At 35.0% G+C, this 27,438-nt stretch overlaps 1 protein-coding gene across 1 annotated transcript in view; it reads left to right on the top strand.

Annotated features, from left to right (window-relative positions):
• LOC145261199 (neprilysin-1-like) overlaps window positions 1–27,438 on the top strand; it is a 1,350,287-nt gene that overhangs the window by 1,062,310 nt on the left and 260,539 nt on the right. Inside the window, exons 5-6 of the mRNA XM_080119525.1 lie at window positions 19,674–19,757; window positions 22,366–22,568. Of these exons, the coding sequence (XP_079975651.1) occupies window positions 19,674–19,757; window positions 22,366–22,568 (287 nt within the window). The remainder of the gene's footprint in view (window positions 1–19,673; window positions 19,758–22,365; window positions 22,569–27,438) is intronic.

The following is a 27,438-nucleotide window of genomic DNA, read 5'->3' as shown; positions in this document are numbered from 1 at the left end:
TTTGTTAAATGTATTCTCTCTCTCTCTCTCTCTCTCTCTCTCTCTCTCTCTCTCTCTCTCTCTATCTATCTATCTATCTCTTTCTCTTTCTCTCTCTAACACAACTGCGATTCCATATATCCATACACCCTCTTTCTCTCTCTCTCTCTCTCACACACACACACACACACATTTAACACCACTGCAATTCCAGATATCCATAATCCATACATCCCCTCTCTCTCTCTCTCTCTCTCTCTCTCTCTCTCTCTCTCTCTCTCTCTCTCTCTCTCTCTCTTATTTAACAACACTGTTCCCTTTCTCCGGGAGTCAGATATTGTTTTATATTGCGCAACCTCACTCTCCCGTCCACATAGTTCAACGGGTCAACTGTCTCCAAATTCCATCCTGTGCAGCCTTTTCTAATAACTTGCTTTCAAGTTTTCCTCAACCAGCCAACCTTTCTGCGATTCAATTCAAGACATCTATGCTTTTGCAACGGTTCCTCCAAGAGGATGAACGTTCCACATAGCCATATCAGGATACCGGATTCGTACTTAGGACAATGTATATACTAGGCAAGTGTAGTGCTATCAGCAAATCCTTACAGGTGTTGCGTTTGTAAAGTTTTCACATTAAACATCGATATAATAATGGATTTGATATTATGATAAAATCGAGCAAGAGGGGACCGGGTGAGGGCTCATTATCTATATATTAATACGATAGCGTGTGTGTTCTTTTGTGTGTCACGCTTACATCCGAGTCGTTTAATTGTTATGTTCTTCTATTTCTTGGCATAAATAATTTTATCAAGAATTCTTCATATGTTTTGGTTTCGGTTTCGATTATGCTGAAGGAACTAAAGATATATATATATATATATATATATATATATATATATATATATATATATATATATATATAATCTTTGAAGTTTTTAACCTTTAAAACTATACAAAAAAATATTTTTTATCATTCGTTAGAAAACCATCTAGTCAGTAAGTCATTTAATCACCTGCAATCACTGCATCAACTCGCTCTCGAATTTACTATAATACCAATAATTTATTTTTCAAGGGATCATCAGTTGTTTACCATGAAACACTGTTTCGGGGATTTAAAAACAAAACAGTATATTACATCATGGCTCCCCAGCAGTGTTGATCAAACACCACCACCCTTAATCTTAGGAAGAAGACATGTTACAAACATTTGATCTAATTTCCTATTCTTAATTGCAGTTACTAACCTTTTCATACTATAAAAATGAATTTCTTACCTGTGCGATTCATCAATTTCCACATTTAAAATGGATACATTTTTTAATTTTTTAATTTTATATATATATATATATATATATATATATATATATATATATATATATATATATATATATATATATACAAATATTTTTTCATAAGTTTTTATTTCGGTTATGATTCAAGCTAATGCACCCAAGTCATATGGATATATTCTTTTATCTTTGAAATCGCAAATTTATAACATATAAAAATCGATAGAACATTAACTCTATAATAATATCTACGAGATCTGTAAGAATTAAAATATCATATTTAAGCGTACTTTACGGCCGGGCTTTACCGGGCGTTCGTGCTAGCTTAGATAAATACTTTTGCAGTTTTAACAAAAAAAAAGCTACAATAATACCAGAGCATCTCCATTTTCACTGAACATCTACAGAATGCGAACATCAATATATTACATATGAATGAGTCCCCTGTAAAATTTCCACAGGTCTTGCTAGTTTAAAGTAATATAATATGACGATACAGCCTCGATACAACTTATCCTAGTATCAGAGGTCACAGCTCACAATATATATATATATATATATATGTATATATATATATATATATATATATATATATATATATATATATATATATATATATATATATATACACTTGTGCCCGATATAATTCATACCCCTCGGATCTTTGAGATTGCTATAAGATTATTGCTCAAACCAGAAGGTAGACAATATTAAAGGGATTTCAAACAATAAATCAAGCATAAGCATTTAATTTAAACTCAACAAATAAATAAATTATGCAAGTTTGAAACATTATACAAAGAAAAACAATAATGGCACTAGTTCAAAATTATTCATACCTCTCTTACTAATAGTCAATAGCATGCCCTTTATTCTTAATAACTGCCTGTAACCGTTTTGGATATTTATCAACAAGGTTTTTACAAGCATCAACACTGATTTTTGACCATTCTTCAATGCAGTAGTTCTCCAAATCCCTCAAATTTCTAGGTTTCCGCTTTTTAACCTCAGTTTTCAATATGTGCCAGAGGTTTTCGATAGGGTTCAGGTCGGGACTCTGGCTAGGCCATTCCAAATCATTAATTTGATTATCCTCAAACCATTTCTTGACTATTTTGGCAGTATGTTTTGGATCATTATCCTGTTGAAGGACCCAGTTTGGTCCTAAATGGAGCTTCTCCGCATCCTGTCTAATGTTTTTCTGGAGTATCTCCAAATATTGCTCCTTCTTCATGGTTCCATCTATCTTAACCAAACTACCTGCACCACTAGCCGAAAAGGAGCCCCAAAACATTAGGCTACCACCACCATGTTTCACCGTGGGTATGGTGTTCTTTGGGTTGTAAGCTTCTCCTTTCTTCCTCCAAACGTAAGAAGCATCCATATGGCCAAACAATTCAATTTTTGTTTCGTGAGTCCACAAAATACTTGAGAAAACGGACTCTGGAGAATTCAAATGGTTCCTAGTAAACTTTAGACGTGCTGCAAGGTGTTTTCCGGTGTGCAATAGAGTCCTTCTTGGTCTTCTTCCTTTCAGACCATTTTCATGCAGAGTCCTTTGCAATGTTTGCCTTGATATTTTTATGCCAGAAGACTCCAGATTTTCTAAAATGTCCTTAGTAGTGGTGGTTGGATTTGCATTAACACTTCTTACAATATTCCTGGTGGCTCTAGCAGACAGTTTCCTTTTCCTTCCTCTACCAATCAAGTTGTTTGTTGTGTGGTGGCTCTGGAATTTTTTGATGATGCTCTGTACTGTTGCTGTAGGGACCTCAAATTTCTTGGAAATTGACTTGTAACCTAAACCATCCTTATGTGAATTCGCAATTTTAGTCCTAAGATCATTACTAAGCTCTTTTTTCTTCCCCATTCTAATAATTTTTATTCTTTTATTGGTTTTCAGTTGATATCATTTTAATTTCTGAAAAATGCAAAAAACGAAATGAAATTAATCAAAGGTTGTATAAAAGCATTCAAAATAAGAATCAAACAGGAAACAAACAGTCAGAAACTCGATTAATACTGAAAAAATAAGGGGGTATGATTATTTTTGAACATTGCAGATTTTATAAATAGCTGTATATTTCTTTTATTACAAGTATCCCGAGATTTTAAAATGACGAAAATGATCAAAAGAGGTTTATTAAGAATATGTATCAATATGGACGTAAACAATAAATTCTAACAAAGTTACACCTAATAAACTCAATTTTCAAGGAGGGGTATGAATAATATCGGGCACAACTGTATATAGTTTTGTACTAACGGGAAGTAACGGGAAGTAATTATCTATGAGTTACTTTACCTCTTCAAATAATCTGCATAAAAGAGAAGTGTGTGTGTGTGTGTGTGTTGTGTGTGTGTGTGTGTGTGTGTGTGTGTGTGTGTGTGTGTGTGTGTGTGTGTGTGTGTGTGTGTGTGTGTGTGTGTGTTGTGTGTGTGTGTGTGTGTGTGTGTGTAGAGAGATGAATAGGCTGGCGAGGGGGAGAAAGAGAAGCGGAGGCGGGGCGTAAGAGAAAAACTTAGAGGTAGAAAGCTAGAAATTTTATTAGAACTGTTAGACTTTTGTCCCGGGCAACGCCCGGTATCCTCGCTAGTCCTGAATAAAAGCTGAAAAGCAATTCTTTCATCAAAGAGAGAATCGTCTTTTAGTCTTCGAGTTTACACTTTATCTGAAGAATTAAAAATTGAAGCAACTATCTTCTAACTTGTTTTAAACTTAACGTTATTTTAATTTTTGTTTACATTTTTTTTTTCATTTTCTTTTAAAGTGACTAAAATAAAGATTCTTTCAAATCAATGAAAATTCACACATAAAAAGACAAATAGATACACGCATACAAACGCTCAGGTAGACACGCACCGCAACATATACACAGACGCACATAGACGCATAAACGCAAACACATACACACACAGACATGCACACATATACACACAAACAGAAACTCCACATTGTAAACTCACACATACACACACAGACACGCACACACACATACACACACAAACAGACACGCACATTACACACAGAAACATACACACAAAGACACACTCAGATACACGAACACAAACACATGCAAACATGCACACATAGACACACATACAGACACGCATAGTGCACATACATAGACACCCACAGACAGTCAAGCTCATATACACACTAAGCAGACATGCACATACATGCACACACAGACAGATACACACATAAACACACAAGTTGGCGTGCACACGCATACACATGCACACAGACACGCACAAACATGCACTTACACAGACAGACATGCACACAGACACAGACATACACACTAAACAGACATGAAAAGAACTGGAACCTTAAGAAGATCTCTATCATTCCAGTAATTATAGGAGCAACCGGACTTATGAAAAAGAATTTTACAAACTATCTTACAAATATACCAGGTAAACCAAGTGCAAAGGAGATTCAAACAATTGCACTTAAAGGGACGGTTAGAATCTTAAAAAGATCTCTCGGTTGGAGTGTCTAAAATAGCAGGTGTATGTTTGGCATCTGGTAGGATGCCCCATCCCTGGCTTAAACAAAATGATAAGAAAAATGAAAAAATAGAGAGAAACAGATACACACAGACATACACACACACAGGCAGGCGTGTACACACGTATACACGAATACACACGCACACGGACACGCACAAACACACACATACACGAACAAACACCCACAGAAACACACACACAGAAACAGAGAAACATACACGCATATACATGCACACAGACATAGGCATACACACATAGGTAGGCCTGCATATACATACACATGCACACATATATGCACACGTACATGCATATATGGAAATACACACACAAGCATACACATACGTACGTACACATACGTACACACATATACAAAAACCTTACAATGGATGAGTAAATTGATGTGAAGTGGATCTTTAATGTTTCTTTTTTGCCTTTTTTTACTGATTCTTTCGATGTTATGGAAAAAAGCTTGTATTTTTATGATGTAGGATTTTAGGAGATTAAAAAGTAAATTAATTAAAAAGTAAATTAAAAACGAAAAACTTCGTGCAAATCTTTTCTCCTTTTATGTGTTTTTTTTGTATTTTGCTTTTTTGGGTTTTTTATTTTGTTTTTTTTTTTTGTTTTTTTGCTTTTTTTTGTATTTTTTTTTTTTTTTTTTTTGTTTGTTTTTTTTGTTTTGTTTTTTTTTTCACGGCTAATCTTTCAAACACAAACGTTTTTACTTTTAAAACTTTCGAGGCAAAATCTTTAATCAATGAATGAAAAAGAAAAGTTATAAAACATTATTATTATTATTATTATTATTATTATTATTATTATTATTAACCCTCTCCATCCCCTGTACCAAAGCCAAAGGCTGACATATTGTTGCGAAAGAGAGAGAGAGTGCGCGAGACAGAGAAAGGGTTAGGAGAAAAGGAGAGAGATGGAGAAGAAAAGAAAAAAAAAGTGAGAAAGTACAGTGTGGAACGATAAAGTTGTCGCCCTAAACAACATCACACTTTTATTTTCTGAACTTTCATTGAAAAAAGTCAATTCAGCTAACCTTATTATATAGTAGAGCTGACATCTATTCAATGTAGCCGCCTTCAGCCTCAATCACTCCCTCGATACGGGTCCGGAACTGGGAGCATGCCTTTTCTACAAGCGCCAGCAGGAGCTCGGTGAATATTCGGCGGATTCAGGCTGGTTTTGGTGTTGCGGGAGGTCATGTTGGTGATGTTCTCGACGTATGATCAAACAAAGTAGTCCAGCGAGTTCAGGTCGAGGGAGGAGGGGGCCAGTAAGAGAAGGATAAAATGTCGTAGCACTTCTTCTTTGGACTTGTCAGCCAGCGCCGAGTTCTGCTGCCACATCCGGGGTCTGATAGCAGCCACCTGATTGCAGCAGGAGATCACCGCACTATTCAGCACATCCAAGTACACTTTGATGTTGACTTTCAAACCGACTTCAAAGATGTGAGGTGACATGATGTGGCCCTCACTTGAAACCACACTAAAGACCATAACCGTGGTCGAAACTAGGCACGTCCTTGTTTATTCATGGGAATCCAGTGGTGCATTTTGAGGGTGCTGGTCCTATTGTCATAACTTGGATCGGTAAAAAGCATGAGTTGTACAGCAGTGCATCTCTGATCTCGCTTGTGTTTCATTTTCAAACATGATAAAAGGCTCCTATCGCTTTGGGGATTTGTACAGAACTGGCCAACGAGTAGATAGTTTGCAACAAAAAAGAAAAATAGTTTTCATCAAAGGGAAATTGAATCATGTCTAGGGCGACAATTTTATCGTTATACCCAGTATGAAAGAGAGAAAGAGAGGCAAAGGGAGAGAGTGGGGAAACATTTTACTGTACATTTGAGTCTATTTGATTTTTACTAATATGTCACCATTTACCAAGGCCCAAAAGCCACTCAAGGATCAGTGTCAAATGAGTGATAGGTGGACGGTGATTGGTAATGATGGTGGTGATTAGGTAGAATTTAATTATTCAGGAGGACTGTTTAACAAGAATTTGTTCACATTGAACTTGAAAACAACCGTGTTGTACTCAGCTGGAAAGCAGTCTTACAGCAACATGTTCAACAAGCAGGCAGCATGTTAAAAAAAAAAACAGGCAGTTCTAGAAAAGAAGCATTGCTCTATCTACTATTAAGACTTTATGGATCTTGCTTTTTATCTTGGACACATTGGATGTCGATAGCAAGACGATTAAAATGTTATCCGGTTGGTTGGTTGGTTGGTTGGTTGGTTGGTTGGTTGGTTGGTTGTTTTTGTTTTACGGCATATCAACCCTTTTCAGGTTATTTAATGCCGAATCCAAAGATTTTGAAGAAAAGATTTTTAATAGAATATATTTGTTGTTTTCAAGTTGGTTTCTATTTAACCCATACTTGGGACCCTAACAGGTACTACCACTCCGGGTCAGAGTGGACCTGGGAGCAATGGCAATTAAAGGGTGGCTTCACACTCCCCAAGGCCCGCAAGGTGAGGCTTCACCATCGGATATAGTTTAAGGTCATATCCAGGACCCCCATTGAGGGACTTTTACCCTCTGCAGGGGGGACAGTCGGCGTATTCTAATACCCTACCGACATGGCCAAAATGTTATCCGGAAGGATGCCACAAAGCCCTAGCTTTATACAAACACAGAAATACAAGCAACATTATACATATATCTCGCATTACAACCATTTACCCCTAGCAGCTGTGTTCCAAAATTCATAATCATCGGTTAATTAGTTTACAAGTGAATCCTGTGCTTAAAATATATAAACACTAGCAGGTAGACCCGATGTTGTCCGGGATTAAACGAGGATCAACAAATGATCAATTCTCTTATACTTTTATTGTCATCGAAATCGGTGAAATCGTCCATTTCTTAATCAAATCGAATGATTGCCTGCTCTAGTTAGGGACCCCCACTCCGCAACATATCAGTAGGAAGCTTCACATGCCCCCTCCCTCTGCAGTAACTTAGTCCACAATACATTGTAGTCTACATTGCACTGTAAAGAATTTACTGTTGATTATATAAAATTATTTTTATATTGAATGGCTTGAATTAAAGTTTAAAATGCAAAAGTCAAGTATCATGGTTCACTTGTGCTCTAAAAAGAAACATTTATTTCGAACGCACCCCTGTCTACAGAATCTACAGTTGATTTTATAAGCTCATTTTATAAATGCAGTGATAAAACTTCTCAAATGCACTTGTTATGTTAGGTTGTATAAAAGTGTTAACTTTCGTCAAAATCCGACTTCCTTCTTTAATCGGATTTTTTTTTCTTTTTTTTTATACTTATCAGATGCATTTCGATACAAAACCTATGTAAGAACACTCCCAGACACATTAAGTACTTTCGTGTGAAATTTTTAAAAAGTGGGCCCAACCGTTTTCGAGTCCATAGGAAACAAAATCACACACACGCACACACAAAGTTCCTTTTGCATAATAGTAGATAGGTAGCTAGACACATATCTAGCTCTATACAGACTGAAGAATATAGGAACTTTTCTAAATATAGCCCACATTACAACCCTTTATGCCTAACCGCTTTGTTCCAAAATCTATAGTGATCGATTTATATACAAATATATAAGCATAAACACAAGACCTAGCTAAAGGTAGAAGAGTACAAGCAAAAGCAGTTTTAGATTTATTTTGAAACTAGCAGAGTTACCCGGCGTTACCTGGGACAAAAGTGCAACATATTTCTATTTGAACTTCTGTACATCTCTCTATTTTTTTTCTTTCATCAGTTTCGCCTCTCTTTCTCTGCCATTCAGCACACTCCTTCCTTTGGACATGCATACACACATACACACACAGATTTCTCCTTTACATATTTACTTTGCGAGCCTATCTCTGCTCTATCGTTATTTTCATGGCAAGTGCTCGTCTGAGCTCCATTCTATGATCTCCCTGTACTAACTTTCACGAAAACCACTCATCTAGCTGAAACCACTATCAATAATTTCCCCCGCTTTTTATCTGTGTCTAAACCTAAACGTAGATTCCATGAACAAAGATTCTTTCTTACAACTGCACGCTTTCAGAACTATGATCCATTTCCCTGCTTTCCAACTGACTACAATATGGTTGTCTTCAAGTCCAATGTAAACAAATTCTTTATGAGCCGTTCCCCTTAAGTAATCCAATTTACCAAATTTCCACTACTAACGATGACTACGACATGTTCCCCTTGACCACTGTACACTCATTAGCCCTCATCCTTGAGTGGCGACCGGGCCTTGAAAAGTGGTGACTCCTTTGTAAACAAAAAAAAAACCTATCCGGAAATAATTACTTGATAAAAACTCAGAATTATTTCCCTTTAGTATATAAAATGGCTGAAAACCGAAAACATAAAATGGCTGAAAACCGAAAACATAAAATGGCTGAAAAACGAAAACTGGTGCGCTTGACGCCCCTCTCCCAAAAATGGATATAAGTTGTTTTTTTTTAATTTTACATATAATTCATTCAGCATAACATTGATTAAGAATATGCCAATTTTGTGGGGTTTTGTTTTGTAGTTTTTGACTTTTAGCTTGATATGAACGCACAGCTGTCTGTATATAATAGATGAAGTTATTAGTAACCATATTGTAAATACAAAATATTCGACTTAATAAATAAAAATTTGTTGAATTAGTAAAGCTGTGTTCTATTCTTGCATTTTCACATGTTATAATGTTTTAATGTTATCAACGATAAAATTTATAATTAGTTTCAAAAATCTGTTGTCATCTGCATACCCAAAGAAAATTATATCTATCTATCACTTGGAGAATCTTTTCTTTCTTTTCTTTTTTTTTGCTTGTTTGTTTGTATCAATGCATAGTGGATGATGTCACAAGGGATAGATGTAGTAAATAAATAAAAGTCTGCGATAATATAACAATAATGTAACAGAAACAGATATTACCTCACATGGCTCAAAAATAGGGCGTGATAAGGCACAGCAGAGTCTGTTTGGAATCATATAGCATGTAGACTAATATGGGCTGACAAAATGTAATTAATTAGCGACTTTTGATCACAATCTCTCTCTGTATTCCCACTGATCAGTGAATTAGGACAAAGATCAAGTTGAGTAAATGCCCACTATTTTCCATCAGTCCTTGTCTTGAGCTAGACCTTTCCAAGATATGAAAGACATTTATTAACTAGACAGCATTCAAGAAGAACAACAAAAGTATGGATAAAATTTGAAAACGTTAATGTTTTTGTTGGTCGGTTGTTTTTGTTTTACGGCATATCAACCTTTTTCAGGTTATTTAATGCCAAATCTAGTTATTTTGAGGAACGATTTTTAATGGAGTATATTTTTTTAAGTCAGATTCTATTCAACCCATAGTTGGGACCCTAACAGGTACTAATCACTCCGGGTCAAAATGGACCTGGGAGCAATGGCAATTAAAGGGTGGCTTCACACTCCCCAAGGCCCGCAAGGTGAGGCTTCACCATCGGATATAGTTTTAGGTCATATTCAGGACCTTAATGTTTTTGTGTCTTTCAGGGCCACATGTATTGGTTAAGTAGGACTTTAATTTGTAGGGCACTAAATTAACTCGGACATTATTTGACCAAGGTGGCTGCACCTTACTCACTCCACAACCCCGAATTCCATTTTTTTTCAACCGTTTCTACCTACCTTTATTGGTGACTCCTTTATTTCTAAACGCTGTCAAGCATTCAACAGCTTATTATCCACAACCGACTTGGCTATAACACAAAAACTATATATTTGGGAAGTTATCTTAATTTTAAAATTCAACATATTGGTAGAATGTTAGCACAGGCTGGAAGCATGTAAAATCGAGTTACGAAGGAGAGGAGGGTTATTTGCGAGCTTCTATTATACCAGTAAGTAACCATTTAGCAGGTCAAAAAGCCACTTGAGGATAAGGGTTAATGAGGCTGTAAATTGGATGAAAAAATTGATAGGTAGAAAGGGAAAGATTTGATTACTTAAGAGAACGACTCGATAAATATTTGTTGACATTAGATTTGAAGACGAACATGCTTAGCCTGTAGGGAGACAGTCCTATGTTAATGTGTTCTTAAAAAAAACTCTGTTCATGGAAATTCCTTTCGGTAGTGAGGAGTTATCTCTTAATGACTACTATGCTTAAGTCTACTTTAACCCGGAGCATGGTAGCACCTGTTAGGTTCTCATCTCTGGGTTAAATAGAAACCATCGTTTATAGGTAATATAAGGTGTTCTAGACAAATTTGACATATTGGGGGGGGGAGTATGACGTCATATATTTATGTTTCGCTGTCTTGGGTTAAACTCTTTGTTTCATTTTACTTCTGTCAAAGTTCTCAGAAACCAAGAACACCCCCCTTCCTAGGACTACTACTTTATCTCTATACGAGATACATAGATATTCGAATGTTATATTAAAGTTCCTCTTTACTTCTCAAACACTGATTTCATGAAGAAATTGGGTTAGGGTTAGGAACATAATTTTGAAGAATTTGGGAACATAATTTTCCTCTCATCAACTGATCATTTGAATAAGATTCCAGAACAAGAATTTATCTAGTCTGGTGGAGTATCAATCTTCATCTAAAAACTTCAGCAGCAAAAACCACATAAAAGAAACGCCTACAAAATGAATTAATCTCTCATAAAAACTATATGTGAAAAATGGTTGTAGCATAAAATAACTAAACTACCAGTGATAAGCCGAAAAATTCAAGAACCAACTAATCGGTTGGTTTCAAAATTTTGTGACAACTAATTGGTTGGTTTCAATATTTGGTGACAACTAATTGGTTGGTTTCAAAATTTTGTGACAACTAATTGGTTGGTTTCAATATTTGGTGACAACTAATTGGTTGGTTTCAAAATTTTGTGACAACTAATTGGTTGGTTTCTAAATTTTGTGACAACTAATTGGTTTAGTTTAAATATTTTGTGACAACTAATTGGTTGGTTTCAATATTTTGTGACAACTAATTGGTTGGTTTCAAAATTTTGTGACAACTAATTGGTTGCTTTCAATATTTTGTGACAACTAATTGGTTGGCTTCAAAATTTTGTGACAGTTCCAAGGTTCGACACAAGAAACCGGAATAAGTTTGAGATACAAAATGGCTGACCTGTGATAACACAAACAAGATAATGGTAACCGTCTGAAAAATTGCAAAAGACCTAATGATTTTTCAGAATTTTTAAGATAGAGATTAATAATTTGGACTATTTGGATAACTCATCTTGAGTGTTATTCTCACAACGTTTCGGCCGATGTAACCTCCGACTTTCTTTTGACGCATCTCGTTGAACTCAGGAATCTGTAACAGGACTTTTTTTAGTGTTCCATTCAAAATTCCGTACAGATTTCCAAGTTTGGCATAAAGCTTCCTAAGTTTTGCAAGAGCACCAGAAAGAGGTCAGAGGTTACATCGGTCAAAAGGTTATGAGAACTACACCCAATACAACAACAGCAGCTCAAATAATCCAAAGACATTAAAGATATGAAAATGATGAAAATAAAAAATTTTAGAATAATATCAAGGTACTATTCTATTTAATCTATTCTATTTTATCATTTATCAAGGCTAAGAGCTACTCGAGAATAAAGATTAATAAATTATGAGTGGTGGTTTATGGCAAATTTTTATTTGGGACTGACGGTGGCTAAGTGGTTAAGGACACAGACCAAAAACCTGGGTGTGCCAAGTTCGAATCTATTTCATTCCAGAAAAAGATTTTCATTAAACCCACATCTGACCTTGAGTTTGACCTCCTGGAGAGAAGGCAAATAGCATAATAAGTGTTTATTGATATTAGATTTTAAGAGGACAATGTTGTTAGCCTCGGGGAAGTAATCTTCTGGCAATGTGTTCCACAGATGGGAAGTTCTTGGAGAGAAACATAGAAATACGAAGTTGCAAAGAACGAGAGAGAAAATTAAAAAAAAAAAGAAAGAAAGAAAGAGAAAAAAACAGAAATTGCAATGAGGAAACGATGCATCCAAAAACAAAACTGGAAATCTGCAGGTGAAATTTGGTAAAAGTAGAAGGAATAACATTACAAGACAGAAGCGGTGAGATTACCAAAAAAATATCAAAGAAGATGATGATGATGCAAAGAATTCGTATGAAATGCTGAACTCATTGGCTTAGAAAATAGAAATATCACCAAAAGTCATTTGAGGAGACAATAGTCGGATTCTTGATGGAAAAAGGAGACTAAAAACCAGAAAAAAAATGAAAACTGAATAACACGGAAAAACCTCGAGCCGAGATAGCATGGTTACAGATTTCATAAAAGAAGGAAAAAAAAGTATTTTTCTCAGACACCAGAAGGGCAACCCGACATTGCCCGGGATCGAATGATGATCAACGAATGTTTCACACTCCTATATTTTTATTGTCATCGAAATCGGTGAAAGCGACCATTTTTCAATCAAATTGATTGATTACCGGCTCTAGTTGGGGACCCATCACAGTGCACTGGTATGAAGCTCATATGCCTCCCCACAATGACTTAGTCCACAATACATTGTTGTCTACACTGCACTGTAGAGAACCTAGTATTGATTTTATAAAATTTTTATGTACAATGGTCTGAATTAAAGTTTAAATACAAGTCACGAATCATATTTCAATTGTGCTCTAAGCAGAAACATTCATTTCGAACGCGCCCCTGTCATATCAAAGAACCTACTGTTGATTTTATATGCTTGGCCTTACTGTTTGTGTGATGATAATGGCTTGAATTTAAGTTTAAAATAGAAAAAGTCAAGTATGGTTCAATTTTGATTTAAACAGAAACATTCATTTCAAATGCGCCACTGTTATATCAAAAAACCTACTGTTGATTTCATATGTCGAGCCTTTCGGCTTGTGTGGTAATAAAAATTCTCAAATGCCCTTGTGATATTAGGTTGTGTAAGATGTTAACTTTGATCAAAATCGCCTGTTTCTTCTTTCACCAGATTATTTCAATTATTGATTATTATTGGTGGCATTCATATACAAAACCTATCTAAGAACACTGCCAGGCACATAAAGTACTTTCGTGTGAAATCTCAGAAAAATCGACCAAGTCGCAATCAAGTCCAGCTAAAAAAAAGCGACCCCTCCCTGTAGAAAAGTGTCCAGTTGAGGGTGAAGAAATGAATGTTTTTAGTTAATTTTTCGATGTCTGTCATCCGAAGGGTCGAGCTTCAAAGCAATATCGGGCTTGTGAAAATTCGTTGCCTCTGTCGAAAGTTTTAGGCAGACATACATACATACATACATACATTTAAACAGGGATGTGAGATTTATAGTATAGATGATGGATATTTTGGTATCTGTGCATCTCAAGTCAAAATTATACTTATATTGCACTAATGTTCCCTATTTACAATACACTATTTGTGACTGCAAGTAGTTTGATATATGTACTGCAATCATTAAATCATCTTTCCAAATATTACCTCCTCCAGTTTTTTTGGTTTTTTTTAGGGGGAGCGAGCAGTATTTGTTTTGCTACCATGTGACCATCCTCCAAAATAAAAAATGAATAACATTGAAAAGTCCCGAGGCGAAAGGTTTCGCAAAAAACGAATAAATATTTTTTATGAAAGATCAGATCAATAATCTATTAATATCTAAAATATGTGTATCTGTCCATTAAAAGTCGAAACGATACTATTATTTGTATTAACTGCACTGAAAATTGCCACGAAACCACTGTTTAAGTTGTTGATTCTTTTATATGAAAATGACATATAGAGGCTGCAACAATTTTTAACCCCGTCACATTATAAACCGACCATATACAAAAAATAAGAACATTAGTGAATCGTGAGATTGCATAGCTCTGCCTGACAACTTAAGGATATACCTTCTCCATATTATATGACATGTATAGTAATACGATCGAAACGTTGATAACTGAAAAATCTAGTTCTCTGATTAGGCTGAAATTTTGCATGGTGGCTATTGTCATCAAAGAGCATCAGATCTATACCTCAAATATGTTGTATTACTAACATGAAGCAGTTGTTTGACTCTTTCGTTATCAATAGTAGTTCGCCCATTGAATAACGATGTGCTTAACAGTAGCGATGAAGGCATAGATATATTGTTCCTTCCTTCTTTATTTTTTGACTGGTTGGAATAATAAAAGCAATTTAAAATAAAAATAAAAATATATATATATATATATATATATATATATATATATATATATATATATATATATATATATATATATAACACGATTAAATCATCATCATCATCCTCATCATCGGTGTAACATCTGTTTTACATTCTGCGATGTTTTTGACAGCTTTTTGAAATTAACTTCCAAACTTACCTATCTCAAGACAGGTCTTTATTTATCCCTCTTTTTCTTAAGTTCATCCTAATCATTTCTCCCCATGTTTTCCTCGAGTTTTTCCTGTGGTTATTATCATCAAAAAGCCTGAGCTTTATACCTCAAATTTGGGACTTTTTTCCAAACTTTTCACAATCAAGATCAAATCAAATGTCAATATCACATAAGATGTAGGACTTGACTGGTTACAATATGGGCCAAGTAATGAGTTTCTACGATGACTAGAACTGAATTTATCACTAGCGCTATAACAATAGCACCTTTTTTTTTTCATTCTCAGGTATATATCCATTGATATTTTATATGTTTTTATGTAGAGTGATTTGATTCTCAGTTGATTGTGTCTAACTGTATCGGATATATACTCGAGAATCAAAACAATGGAAAGAATATGCTGTTTTCATAGCCTAGTTATCACTAAAATGTAGTTTTTTTTACTTTTCCGTTACCTTGACCTAGATATCCTGAAATTAAATCTGTTCTAAATTTGATTATAATCGATATCTTGGCAAAGTTTGCTTTACGATTGATTAACCAACATTGACGCAAGGTTAGACACAAATAAACAAACACGGCTGAAAGCATAACCTACATGGCAGAGGTAATACGATTCATGAATGTGAAGCTTTTTGACGTCTTAATTGATCAGCAACAAGTGAACCGGCCAGTCACACATAAAGTGACCAGCAATGGTATAAACTGGCCAATAATAACAGCAGTTTGTAACATAGCATGGATCCCTATTGCGAAAAGAATAGCTGGCCAGTGTTGTATTGCTAACACAAAACAGCTATTTGTTTCTTTTGTTGCTATGTAGGTGTTGACTCATTGAATGGCGACGGCCTCAACAGTGGCAAAGTAACAGTCAGACACATATTGTTCTCTCCTTCTTTATTCTCTGAGTGGTTGAAATAATAAAATAAATTTAAATTTAAAAAAACAAGACAATAAATAACGCCATTAAATCATCATCAGCGGCAGCATTATCATCATCATCATCAGCAGCAGCAGCATCTTCAGCAGCAGCAGCCGCCGCCGCCGCATCATCATCAGCATCAGCAGCAGCAGCAGCAGTAACAGCATCATCATCATCATCATCATCGGTGTAACGACTGTTTTACATTCTGCAATGTTTTTTTTTATAGCTTTTAGAAATTAACTTCCAAACTAACCTATCTCTGGACAGGTCTTTATGTATCCCTCTTTCTCTCAAGCTCATCCTAATCACTTCCTCCCGTGTTCTCCCTTTGACCTTTTCCTGACAACTAACCTTACTAATAGTTCGCCTAATCATTTTATTATTGTTTAAATAAATAAAATAAATATGTCTCTTCTTTAACTATATTTTTATTATAGCAATATATATATATATATATATATATATATATATATATATATATACATATATATATTATTTTTTAGAATAAATATTATTTGTCTTCTTAGCGAAAAAAATAATTGTAAACAATCTCTTGTCGGACCGTCTTCTTAAATAAATAAAATTCTGACCAATCTCCACTATTGCCAATAACCACGGTGTTGTTTCATCCGCCACTTGATATTCAATAATACATGCATCAAATACGTTGCCAAGGTCAATGAGGAAATGGCTGGATCATTCTACCACTCCAGTAAATATTTCACTGCCGATGTAGTCCTCTACCTGTATAAGAGTCAAGTACGTCATAGGATGGAGTACTGTTGCCAGATCTCAACATTGACATCATCTACGCTCTGATCCCCATCTGGAATCAATTGAAATGAATGGCTCTCGTCTTGGGGACGCCTCATGTTTTGACAAGCTTCTGGGCTTGACCTTTACTCTTGATCTTAAATGGAACACATACATTAAATCCGTTGCCAAGGCTGCTGGAAAAATGGTGGGATCCTTCTATCGATCCAGTAGATATCTCACTGCTGATGCAATTCTCTATCTATATAAGAGCCAGGTACGTCCAAGGATGGAGTACTGTTGCCACATCTGGGCAGGAGCTGCTAGCAAGGACTTATCTTGCCTTGATAGAGTTCAAAATAGACTTCGTAGCCTCGTAGGGAATGTCCTTTTCTCTTCCCTGCAACCTCTTTCTCACAGAAGAGATGTTGCGAGTTTGTCTCTGCTTTATCGTTATTTTCATGGCAAGTGCTCGGCTGGGCTCCAATCTATTGTACCCCCTCGCCAAACTTTCACAAGAAACACCCGTCTAGCAGAAAACACTTCACTAATTTCCCTCACTCTTTATCTGTGCCTAAACCTAAACGTAAATTCAATGAGCAAAGCTTTTTTCTTAGAACTGCACGCCTATGGAATTGTCTTCCGTTTTCCTACTCTCCAATATGGTTGTCTTCAAGTCTAACGTAAACAAGTTTTTCATGAGCCGTTCCATATAAGTCAACAAATTTACCGAATTTCCATTACTAACAATTTCTATATTGTCCAATTTCTACTGTACACTCTTTAACCCTTATTATCGAGTGGCCTCTTGGCCTTGATAAGTGGTGATGCCTATGTAAAAAAAAAAAAAAAACATCTGGGCAGGAGTTGTTTGGAGCATCCTATCCTGCCTTGACAAAGTTCAAAACTGACTTCGTAATCTAGTAAGTGGTGCCCCTTTTCTCTTCCCTGCAACCTCTTTCCCACAGAAGAGACATTGCGAGCCTTTGTTTTCTTAGCATGAAAATAATTATAAACAATCTCTTAAATAAATAAAATTCTGACCAATCTCCACCATTGCCAATAACCACGGTGTTGTTTCATCCGCCACTTGACACTCAGTAATCCTTATCCTCGAGTGGCCTTTGGGCCTTGACAATATATGATACCTAGTAAAGTAAATACATAAGACTCAAAAAATTATCCTCGATCCCCTTTGCTAAACGCCCAGCATTATAAAGCGTGGATAAAAAGTAATTTGAGTAAACTTATGACAAGATAGGCACCTTCTCCTACATTTCAAAGATAATTAAAAAGGGATCTTTCAGATTGAACATTTAATTTTCATAATTTATATTATGATTTAATAAAAGAAAAATGAAACCTTTTCCATTGATATTGTGAAATAAAAACTAATTATTTGTATCTTAATATTTGAGGATTCAAAAATCAACCATTTATTTATGTATTCTCTATATTTTGTCATTATTTACGACAACCTTGTCCATCTGAACAATCAAATGTTTGGCCACATTTCTTGCTAACACCGGTACATTGTCCGTTTTTACATTCAAATTAGTTGGGTTTGCAACGTTGTGCAGTGGCTGGGTGAGTGAGAGGTGAAAGAAAGAGAAAGGTGCAGTGCATAGGAAGACAAGTGCAAAGAAAATATGGTACGTAAATAAAAAGGGATTCAAAAAGGAAATTATCAGGAAGGATTTATGATATTGATAATGAAGTATGACTAACAATTACATTTAAATGTTTTTTTTTCCATCAACATTCATTTTTATAGAATTATTAAATGATAACATTTGTAAATGTTAATGATAAATATTAAAATTTATGACTAATCAACTTATGACAATCTTGTTCATCTGAAGCATCAGAAAAATCAAATGTTTGGTCACATTTCGTGATCACATCAATACATTGTCTGTATTATTGGTTGGGTTGGCAACGTTGTGCAGATGCTGAGTGAGTGAGAGGTGAAAGAAAGAGAAAGGTGCAGTGCATAGGAAGACGAGTGCAAAGAAAAAGTTGTACGTAAATAAATAAGCCCATTTGGTTTAATGGTAAGAGTGTTTGTTAATGGGCCAGAAGACCAGAATTAAGTCCTCAGTTAAGTCATACAGGCTTCGAAATCTAGTGAGCGATGTTCTTTTTTCTTCATCTCTATCACTTCTTTCTCACAGAAGAGACATTGCTAGTCTTTCCCTATTCTATCATTATTATAATGGCAAGTGCTCGACTGAACTCCAATCTATGGTCCCCCCTGTAAAACATTGACAACAAACACTTATATAGTTACAACTAGTCCACAATTTCAATTACTCTCTAGATGGGCCTAAAACTAAACGAAAATTAATTGAGTAAAGTTTCTTTCTTAGTCCTGCCCGTTTGTGAAACAGAGCTGCTTTCCAGCTTACTATAACATGATAGTTTTCAAGTTCAATATAAAAAAATCTCTTGTTGTGCCGTCCTCTTAAATAATCAAATTCTGCCTACTACCCGCTGTTACCAATAACCACGGTGTCGTTTCATTCACCACTTGACACTCGGTGATCCTTATCCTCGAGTGGCCTTTTGGCCTAGATAAGTGGGGAATACTTAGTAACAAAAATAAAAATTCTTCAAATCAATGAAACGAATATCACTTTCTTAAATATATGCATTTAAATAATTTGATTTTGGAACAATTTCTTTTGAAATGGTTAAAGTCCGAATTCTTTTTACCTTAGCGACATCACATTCGTCATCATGTTTGCTGATCGGACTATCTCATATTTTTTAAATGTGTGTGAAAGGCGATAACGTACACACATACATGAAATGCTTTGGTGTATTATTCTATAGATTTTATTTCTTTCTTTTTGCAGATTTACTGGAGACGGACATCCAACCCGACGAAAACAGTGCAATCAAAAAGGCCAAATATATGTATTCGGCATGTATCAATACAAGTAAGTCTCAACTTCAGTTTGAAATCATTAATTCTTCAATAAAAAAAATCGTTTTGTAAATTTAACATCTCTGCTCTATCGCTATTTGCATAGTAGGTACTCGACTGAGCTTCACTTCATGTTCCCCCTCTATAAGACATTCATGTCAAACCCCCAACTAGCTACAACCACCATCATCAATTTTCCTTATCCTTTATCTGTGCCTAGAGTTAAACGAAAATTCCATCAGCAGAGCTTTTTTTCCCCAGAACTGTCCGCCGATCGAACACAATACCACAGAGCTGCTTCCCAGCTGACTATAACATGGTCGTTTTAAAGTCGAACATAAACAACTTCTTGATGATCTTCCCTCTAAAAACAACTAACTCATCCAATTTCCACCATCATTGATCAACAAGGTGTTGTTTTACCTGCCACTCATTAACCCTTATCCTTGAGTTGCCGCCGGGCCTTGTTAAGCGGTGACCCTATAGTAATTAAATTTTTTAATAAATCACACTTGACCACAATCATATTATTTGGATTCCGGGGACTCTCATTTTTCACAATGTATCGGTCGATGTAACCTCCAATTTTCATCACGTGTATCTTGTCAAACTTGGGAATGTGCCTGTCAAACTTTGGAATTTGGAAGGAATTTCGAACAGAACGCTTTATTAATTTCACGGGGAGGGTAGCATGCTCTTGTTCCCTCAGCCATGACGTAAACTAAGTAATTCACAATTGTATTTTTCAGTCGTCCACACTGAGAATTGAACCTTCACCCTTCAGGAGAATATCACTTTTACAATTGTATCAATAAAATTATCCTCAAGATGAGAACAGTAGTCGGAAGCATCCAAATAATATGAATGAATAACCCTTATCTCAAAAATTCAGAAACTTGACCACAACAAGTTGTGATTTCAGTGATCTTTTTAAATCACAAAAAAAAATATAGTCTAAAATGTGCCCAGCTTCAATAAGCACATATACAATTTTCTCTCATCAGCAAAGAAAAGGAGGTTTAATCTCAACCGTAATAATAACTGATTATAATAAAATTCTCATCTCTACCGTCTTTTAGGACGCTTCACCACAGACCCCACGGCTGCTCCAGCACTCTTGATCTTGCATGATTATTTGCAATTTGTGTACACTCTCCAATCCTCTGTTCTGCAGTAGGTCATCGGTGCATATTACTCTTCTATCTCGATTGGGGTTGTTGCATATTGTTCTTTGTAATTTGTATAGTGTGTGTATAACTATAACATGGCCGTTGATCGTCTGTTTATGTGTGTGTGTGTGTGTGTGTGTGTGTGTGTGTGTGTGTGTGTGTGTGTGTAACATACATACAGTCTATAAGGAGATCTTAAGACACGTACATTTTCTCCTTTCGCCAGTCAGTGCCCCTCACGATGATTTCACTTCAATCTGGAAATCAATCATGCATGCTCCTAAAACATGACTTGTTTATTATTTATCTTTAGACCGCCTTTATTCAGGATCTTCCTGATTTCTAGGAGGGTCTCTGCATCGCTGAATCGATTCAGACCTCTTTCTTCTTTTCTGTTTCCTCATCTTGACTGCAAAACTCTCTTATTCTGACTGGCTCTGATTAACTACGTGTGTCTCTTCCTAATACAGTGAGGTGTGATGTGGGATGGCAAATCCCGTCAACACAACTTGCACAACATATACTGACTTGCCTCGTGATCCCTGCTAGCACCACAGGTGCAAAGTGTTCGTCAATCGAAGTCAAAGAGTTTGAAGCCTGTCAGTCTTACCTTTAGACCTCTCTGCATTTAACTTGAACACAAGCAAGTTGGTTCAAGTTAGTACCGTGTTAACCGCATTAACCACGTTATTGACACATAAGGCATCTAGAGAAAACTGCCTCAGCGCATCATCATCATCATCATCATCATCGAATAAATGTTTTGCCATCTGGATAATTTTTGGTTTAGTTGTCGTTTTTTTTGGGGGGGGGGAAGTGTAGCGGAGGTTGAGGGTACCATTAAAAATTATTTTCTTAAAAAATTGAAATAAATAATAAAATTGAAAATATTTTTCTCGTGTTTTTTCATTTTTTTTTTCATCTTTGAAAATGTGAGAAAAGCATTTAAAGAGAAAAATTGAAAACGAAAAACTTTTTCATCTTTTTCATTTTTTATCTTTTTGATTTTTTATCTGTTTCGTTTTTTCTAATTTTTCGTTTATTTTCATCTTTTTACAAATATTTTTATCGTTGTTCATAATTTTTTCTCATTTCTTTTTTTTTTTTTAAATATTGTTTGATCATATTTTTTTGCATTTTTTCATCTTTTTAATTTTTTAAATTTTTGCATATTTCTTATCTTTTTCGTTTATCTTTTTCATTTTTTATCTTTTTCATTTATTTTCATCTTTTTACAGATATTTTTTATCGTTTTCCATAATTTTTTCTCATTTTTCCACTTTTTTTTTTAAATATTGTTTGATCATATTTTTTTCATTTATTTTCATCTTTTTACAAATATTTTTATCGTTTTTCATCATGTTTCATCTTTTTATCTTTTTCATTTTTTTTTTTTTTTCATCTTTTAAAAAAATATTTTTTAATCTTTCTTCACCTTTTTTCTATACACAGGTCTTATTGAAGAACAAGGTTTAGAACCAGTGAAGGAATTTATGGAATTTCTCGGAGGCTGGCCAGTGACTCAAATGAGTTGGAATTCGAGTAATTTCAATTTATATGAATTAATGTCAAAATTAAGGATTCTTAACAATCATATATTTGTATATATGTGGGTAGCAACTGATGAAAGGGATTCAGCCACAAACATCATACAGGTAAGAAACTCACCTGAGAAAACAATCCTTTTGAACACACACACACACACACACACACACACATATATATATATATATATATAAAGAATATTTCAACAGAAATATATATATATATTTCTGTTGAAATATTCTTTATTCACGTATATTTCTTTTTTATATATAACAATCCTTATTTAATAAGCTCAATGTAATTACAGAGCATATAATGGATGAATGATAAAAGTCTATATTCCAAATTTCATGATGTTGACCATCTTAGTGTTTATTCCTTTAATTCAATTGACATTTGCAATTCTTGACAGTATCTGTTTCGTAGCGCAAAATCAATCACTTAATTATTATATCAATCAGCGCATCTATTTTGCCCTTAACTCATCAGAAGCAATAGCAATAATCAATCTACTAAAGGGAAATAAAATACGTGTTTAAAAAATCGGTTAATTGAAAGAGAAGCTGCGAATACCTTATATTTTGCTTACGTTACGCCTTTTTAAATTTAGAAATAAAGTCAATAAAATCCATATATATGTATTAACAAATGCATATATATATGTATATATATATATATATATATATATATATATATATATATATATATATATATATATATATATATATATATATGAAGACTGAAGGATCGGTCGAAAATTATGTACCTGTAAAAAAAGTTTTTTACTTTTTTTCATAATATTATTTTGAATTCCTGCACGTCACCAATTGAAAACGAATAAAGAAAAGTTATAAGCTTTTATACTTTTCGCATTCTTTTTTATACATTTCCACACACACACACACACACACACACACACACACATATATATATATATATATATATATATATATATATATATATATATATATATATATATATATATAAAGCTGAACGTCTGTTTGTGTGTCTGGTCACGAATAGGCTCCTATATGGTTGACTATTATAGAAAACTGATCACATATAATGATAGAAGATGTATCGAGACACAGTAATGGGTATATCTGGCATAATGATGATGCATTAAAATTGTGGGGTCTGCGTACGCGCCTGGTCCACAAAGTATTGAAATAAAAATTTTAAATTTAAAAATTAAAAAAAACCTTTACAAGTGTTTTTGATATAGATGTACATAATAATACTTTGATAAGTATGTTTTAACTTAAATAGGGATGGTATAATAAAATTGTGGGGTTTGCGTTCGTGCCTGGCCTCCATAGAATGGAAATAGGCAAAAACTTTAATAAAGACTTTTCATATCTATCTGCGTAAGTATACTTTGATAATTATGTTTCAGTTTGAAGAAATATGGTATAATAAAATTATGGGGTGTTCGTTCGCACCTGACCGCCATAGAATGGAAATATGTCACAAAGTTTAACAAGATTTTTTAATATAGATCCACAGAATATTGTGATAAGCGTTTCAGTGTGAACAGGTATGGTATAATAAATTATGGGGTTTATCTATTTTATTTTTACTTTCATCGTATTTTGCTTTGGTTTTGATTCCTTTTCATAACCTATCATACTTTCATAAATAAGAGTCCATTTTCTGTAGGCTGTTTTTGAACCCAGTCAACGACGGGTACTTTTGCTAGTATATGTATATATATATATATATATATATATATATATATATATATATATATATATATATTCAATTATTTATATGAAAGTGCATTTTTACCTAAATGCCAGTTGTGAATAATTGATTCATTTGGTACCCCCAAATGGGGAATGGCATATGTATTTTTCTTTAAATATAATTATCCACTGACACATGTTTCGTCGTCAAGTCTCATTAGAGTGGATAATTATATTAAAAAAAAAAAATACATATGCCGCTCCCCATTTGGGGATACGAAATTGCTCAAAGGGTATATTATTCCCAACTAGCATTCAGGTAAAAATGCACTTTCGTATAAATAATTGAATTCGTTGAAAAATATCGCAAAACAAACACATGTATGCAAATTGCATGTTATCCTATGTATCTTTCTAAAGAAATATTTTCCGAATTACAGTTGGTGTGTGAAACATAAAACCGTTGTTTTAAATTCGTTATATTTTATTTCAATATATTAAACGGTCCTCTGCTCTTGGTCCGTTGTTTTTTCTTTTTTTTTTTTTTTTTTGCTATTATATCGACAAAGGGAGGCGGGCCGCTTGAAATCAAATACAAGGAGCGTGCAATAAGTAATGCCCCTAACCCACTTTCCATAGCAGTAGAGCAACGAAACTTGGCACAGTTATTAGTCTTTCTCGACATAGGAAGCATCCAGAATTATGCATTTCTCCCATCGTTTAATGCAGCTCTGGAGACCGTTTTGTAGAACACCCCAGGTTGGTCCTCCAACCACGACGTGACTTCAGAAATCAAGGCTGTATCATCTGGGAAACGCTTTCCTTTCAGATCAACTTCATGGCTGGAAAGAGGTAAAAGTTAGAGGGTGCAAGGTCAGGAGAGTAGGGAGGATGGGAAAGGATTTCATAACCACACGCCCGTGCTTCTGATCTAGCAACATGCGAGTTGTGGACCGGGGCGTTGTCCTGCAGGAGGAAGGTACCTTTGCTGATCTTGCCCCACCTCTTGATTTTGATAGCTTCCCTTAATTTCCTCAAAAGTGAAGCATAATAGGCTCCTGTAATTGTGGTACCCTTGCCAGGAAATCTGTCATCACTACTTCGTTGTGGTCCCAGAATACTGAGCATGACCTTGTCATCGGAGAGCTACACCCTTGCCTTCTTTGGAGGTGGTGAGTCCAAGTGCTTCCACTGCATTGACTGAGCTTTGGTCTCTGGATCAATAGTGATGGACCCAGGTTTCATGCTGTGTAATCAGTCTTTTGATAAACTTTGACTCATCTTCTTGGCACATCTCCAAATTCATCCTCGAGCACTCGACGCGTTCTCACTTCTGGAATGGTGTGAGCAACCTGGGAATCCATCTGGCAGACACCTTATGCATATGCAAATAGTCATGAATGATAATTTCAAGATACCCTGTACTAATCTTAACATTTTGGGATATTTGGCGAATAGTAATGCGTCGATCTTCCAAAATGGCAGCCTCAACTTGACGGATAGATTCCTCATCAATGGCAGAAGGGGGGCGACCAGGTCTGTGAGCTGTTTCTACAGACTTCCGGTCATGTTTGAATTCACAATGCCAGCGTTTTACAAGGTCATATGATGGGGCATTATCACCATAGGTTGCTTTCATTTCATCAAAAGTCTCCTGTGGTGTGCGTCCTTTCATATACAAAAACCGGATCACTGCTCGACATTCAACAGGTTCCATTTCACATCTGACTCAGTTCAAGCATCTGTAAAACAGAAACCATAATTAGTTCAGAGCTGTAATTTGCCACATAACCCGTAGAGATATAAATCATTGCACATGCAAAATTTCAGCTAGATCAGACAACTGAAAGTGGGTCAGGTGCATTACTTATTGCACGCCCCTCGTATGAGAAATCAAAAATAACATCGTTTTTATACTTATTATATCACTTTTAACCCTGAAAACATACATACGCGCGTGCGTGCGTGTGTGCGTGCGTGCGTGCGTGCGTGTATATATGTACGTGGCGGTGGGGGTGTTGTTAGAATTTTCATTTCAAAAGACTATGTCCCATCTAAAAGAGAAAACAAAGACACCCGTTTCACGCCACATATAAACCAAGTATTTCAGCTCGTGCTTTTACTTTACCTTGTTTTTTAAATCAATCATCTTGAAGAAGTTTTTTAAATGAAGACGAAATTATTTTAATTATGTTGGTGTATCATTTCTATTTTTATCATATATGTGTGTGTATGTGTATGTGTGTTTGTATTGTATGTGTGTGTGCATGTGTGTATGTGTGTGTATGTGTGTGTGTATGTGTGTGTATGTGTGTGTATGTGTGTGTGTCTGTGTGTGTGTATGGGTGTGTGTATGTGTGTGTGTGTGTGTGTGTGTGTGTGTGTGTGTGTGTGTGTGTGTGTGTGTGTGTGTGTGTGTGTGTGTGTGGCTTCTGAGCCTTGATAAGTGGTGATTCTTTTTAAAAAAAAAAAAAAAAATTTTTAAACTGGATCCTTAGCACTCAACGATCTTTTGATAAACCGTTAAATGATAAAAAAAATTGGTGTGCGTTCTTGGTTTAACAGATATAGAGCATTGACACAGCAGAGTCGGTTGACGGGGGAAGGCCAGTAAAAAAAAAAAAACATAGGAAGTCGTGATAAGGATCGATTTGAGAAAAAGAGAGATACACAAAGATCTTACTACGGATAGTTTAGTCTAGTAGTCAGTTTCTAAAAGCCGTCCAACACATGTAAAACAGACGTTAATCCGAATATGCTGATTAAGTGGTCCGCTGGGAGTGACACCTATTTTTCTTTATGTTTTTTGTATTATCGCACGAGAAGGATATATTAAAAAAAAAAAAGAAATGACATCAGTGATGGAGCCAAAACGCAAAAAAAAAAAAAAAAATACATTCAATAAAATGCGTTCTTGGAGAATGACAGACATTGGAAGATTTGACAGAAGAGATGGCATTAAATATTGGTTCGGCTATGCTTATCCGATACAAGGCTTGCATATACTTTCAGTTTTGGCGGAATAAAAAAAATCAAACACAGTATACATATATTAAAAAAAAAACATGTGCACGTATAAATCTAATAAAGTAAACTGGATAATATTTCAGCGAATCATTTGATAACAATGATGCAAAAGACATTAGTTTATTCCAGAGCGAAGCTGGCGTGTATCAGAAATGATAGATGATTGCATGTTGTAGCATATTATCGACCCCCTTTTACATATGTAATGAAATTATACAAACTACACACACGCACACACATATGCGCGCACACATACATATATATATAT

The sequence above is a fragment of the Euprymna scolopes genome, chromosome 37 (assembly GCF_053919585.1).
Source record: "Euprymna scolopes isolate OS-2025 chromosome 37, ASM5391958v1, whole genome shotgun sequence".
Lineage (NCBI taxonomy): Eukaryota > Metazoa > Mollusca > Cephalopoda > Sepiida > Sepiolidae > Euprymna > Euprymna scolopes.
This window is presented reverse-complemented; position numbering and strand designations above follow the sequence as displayed.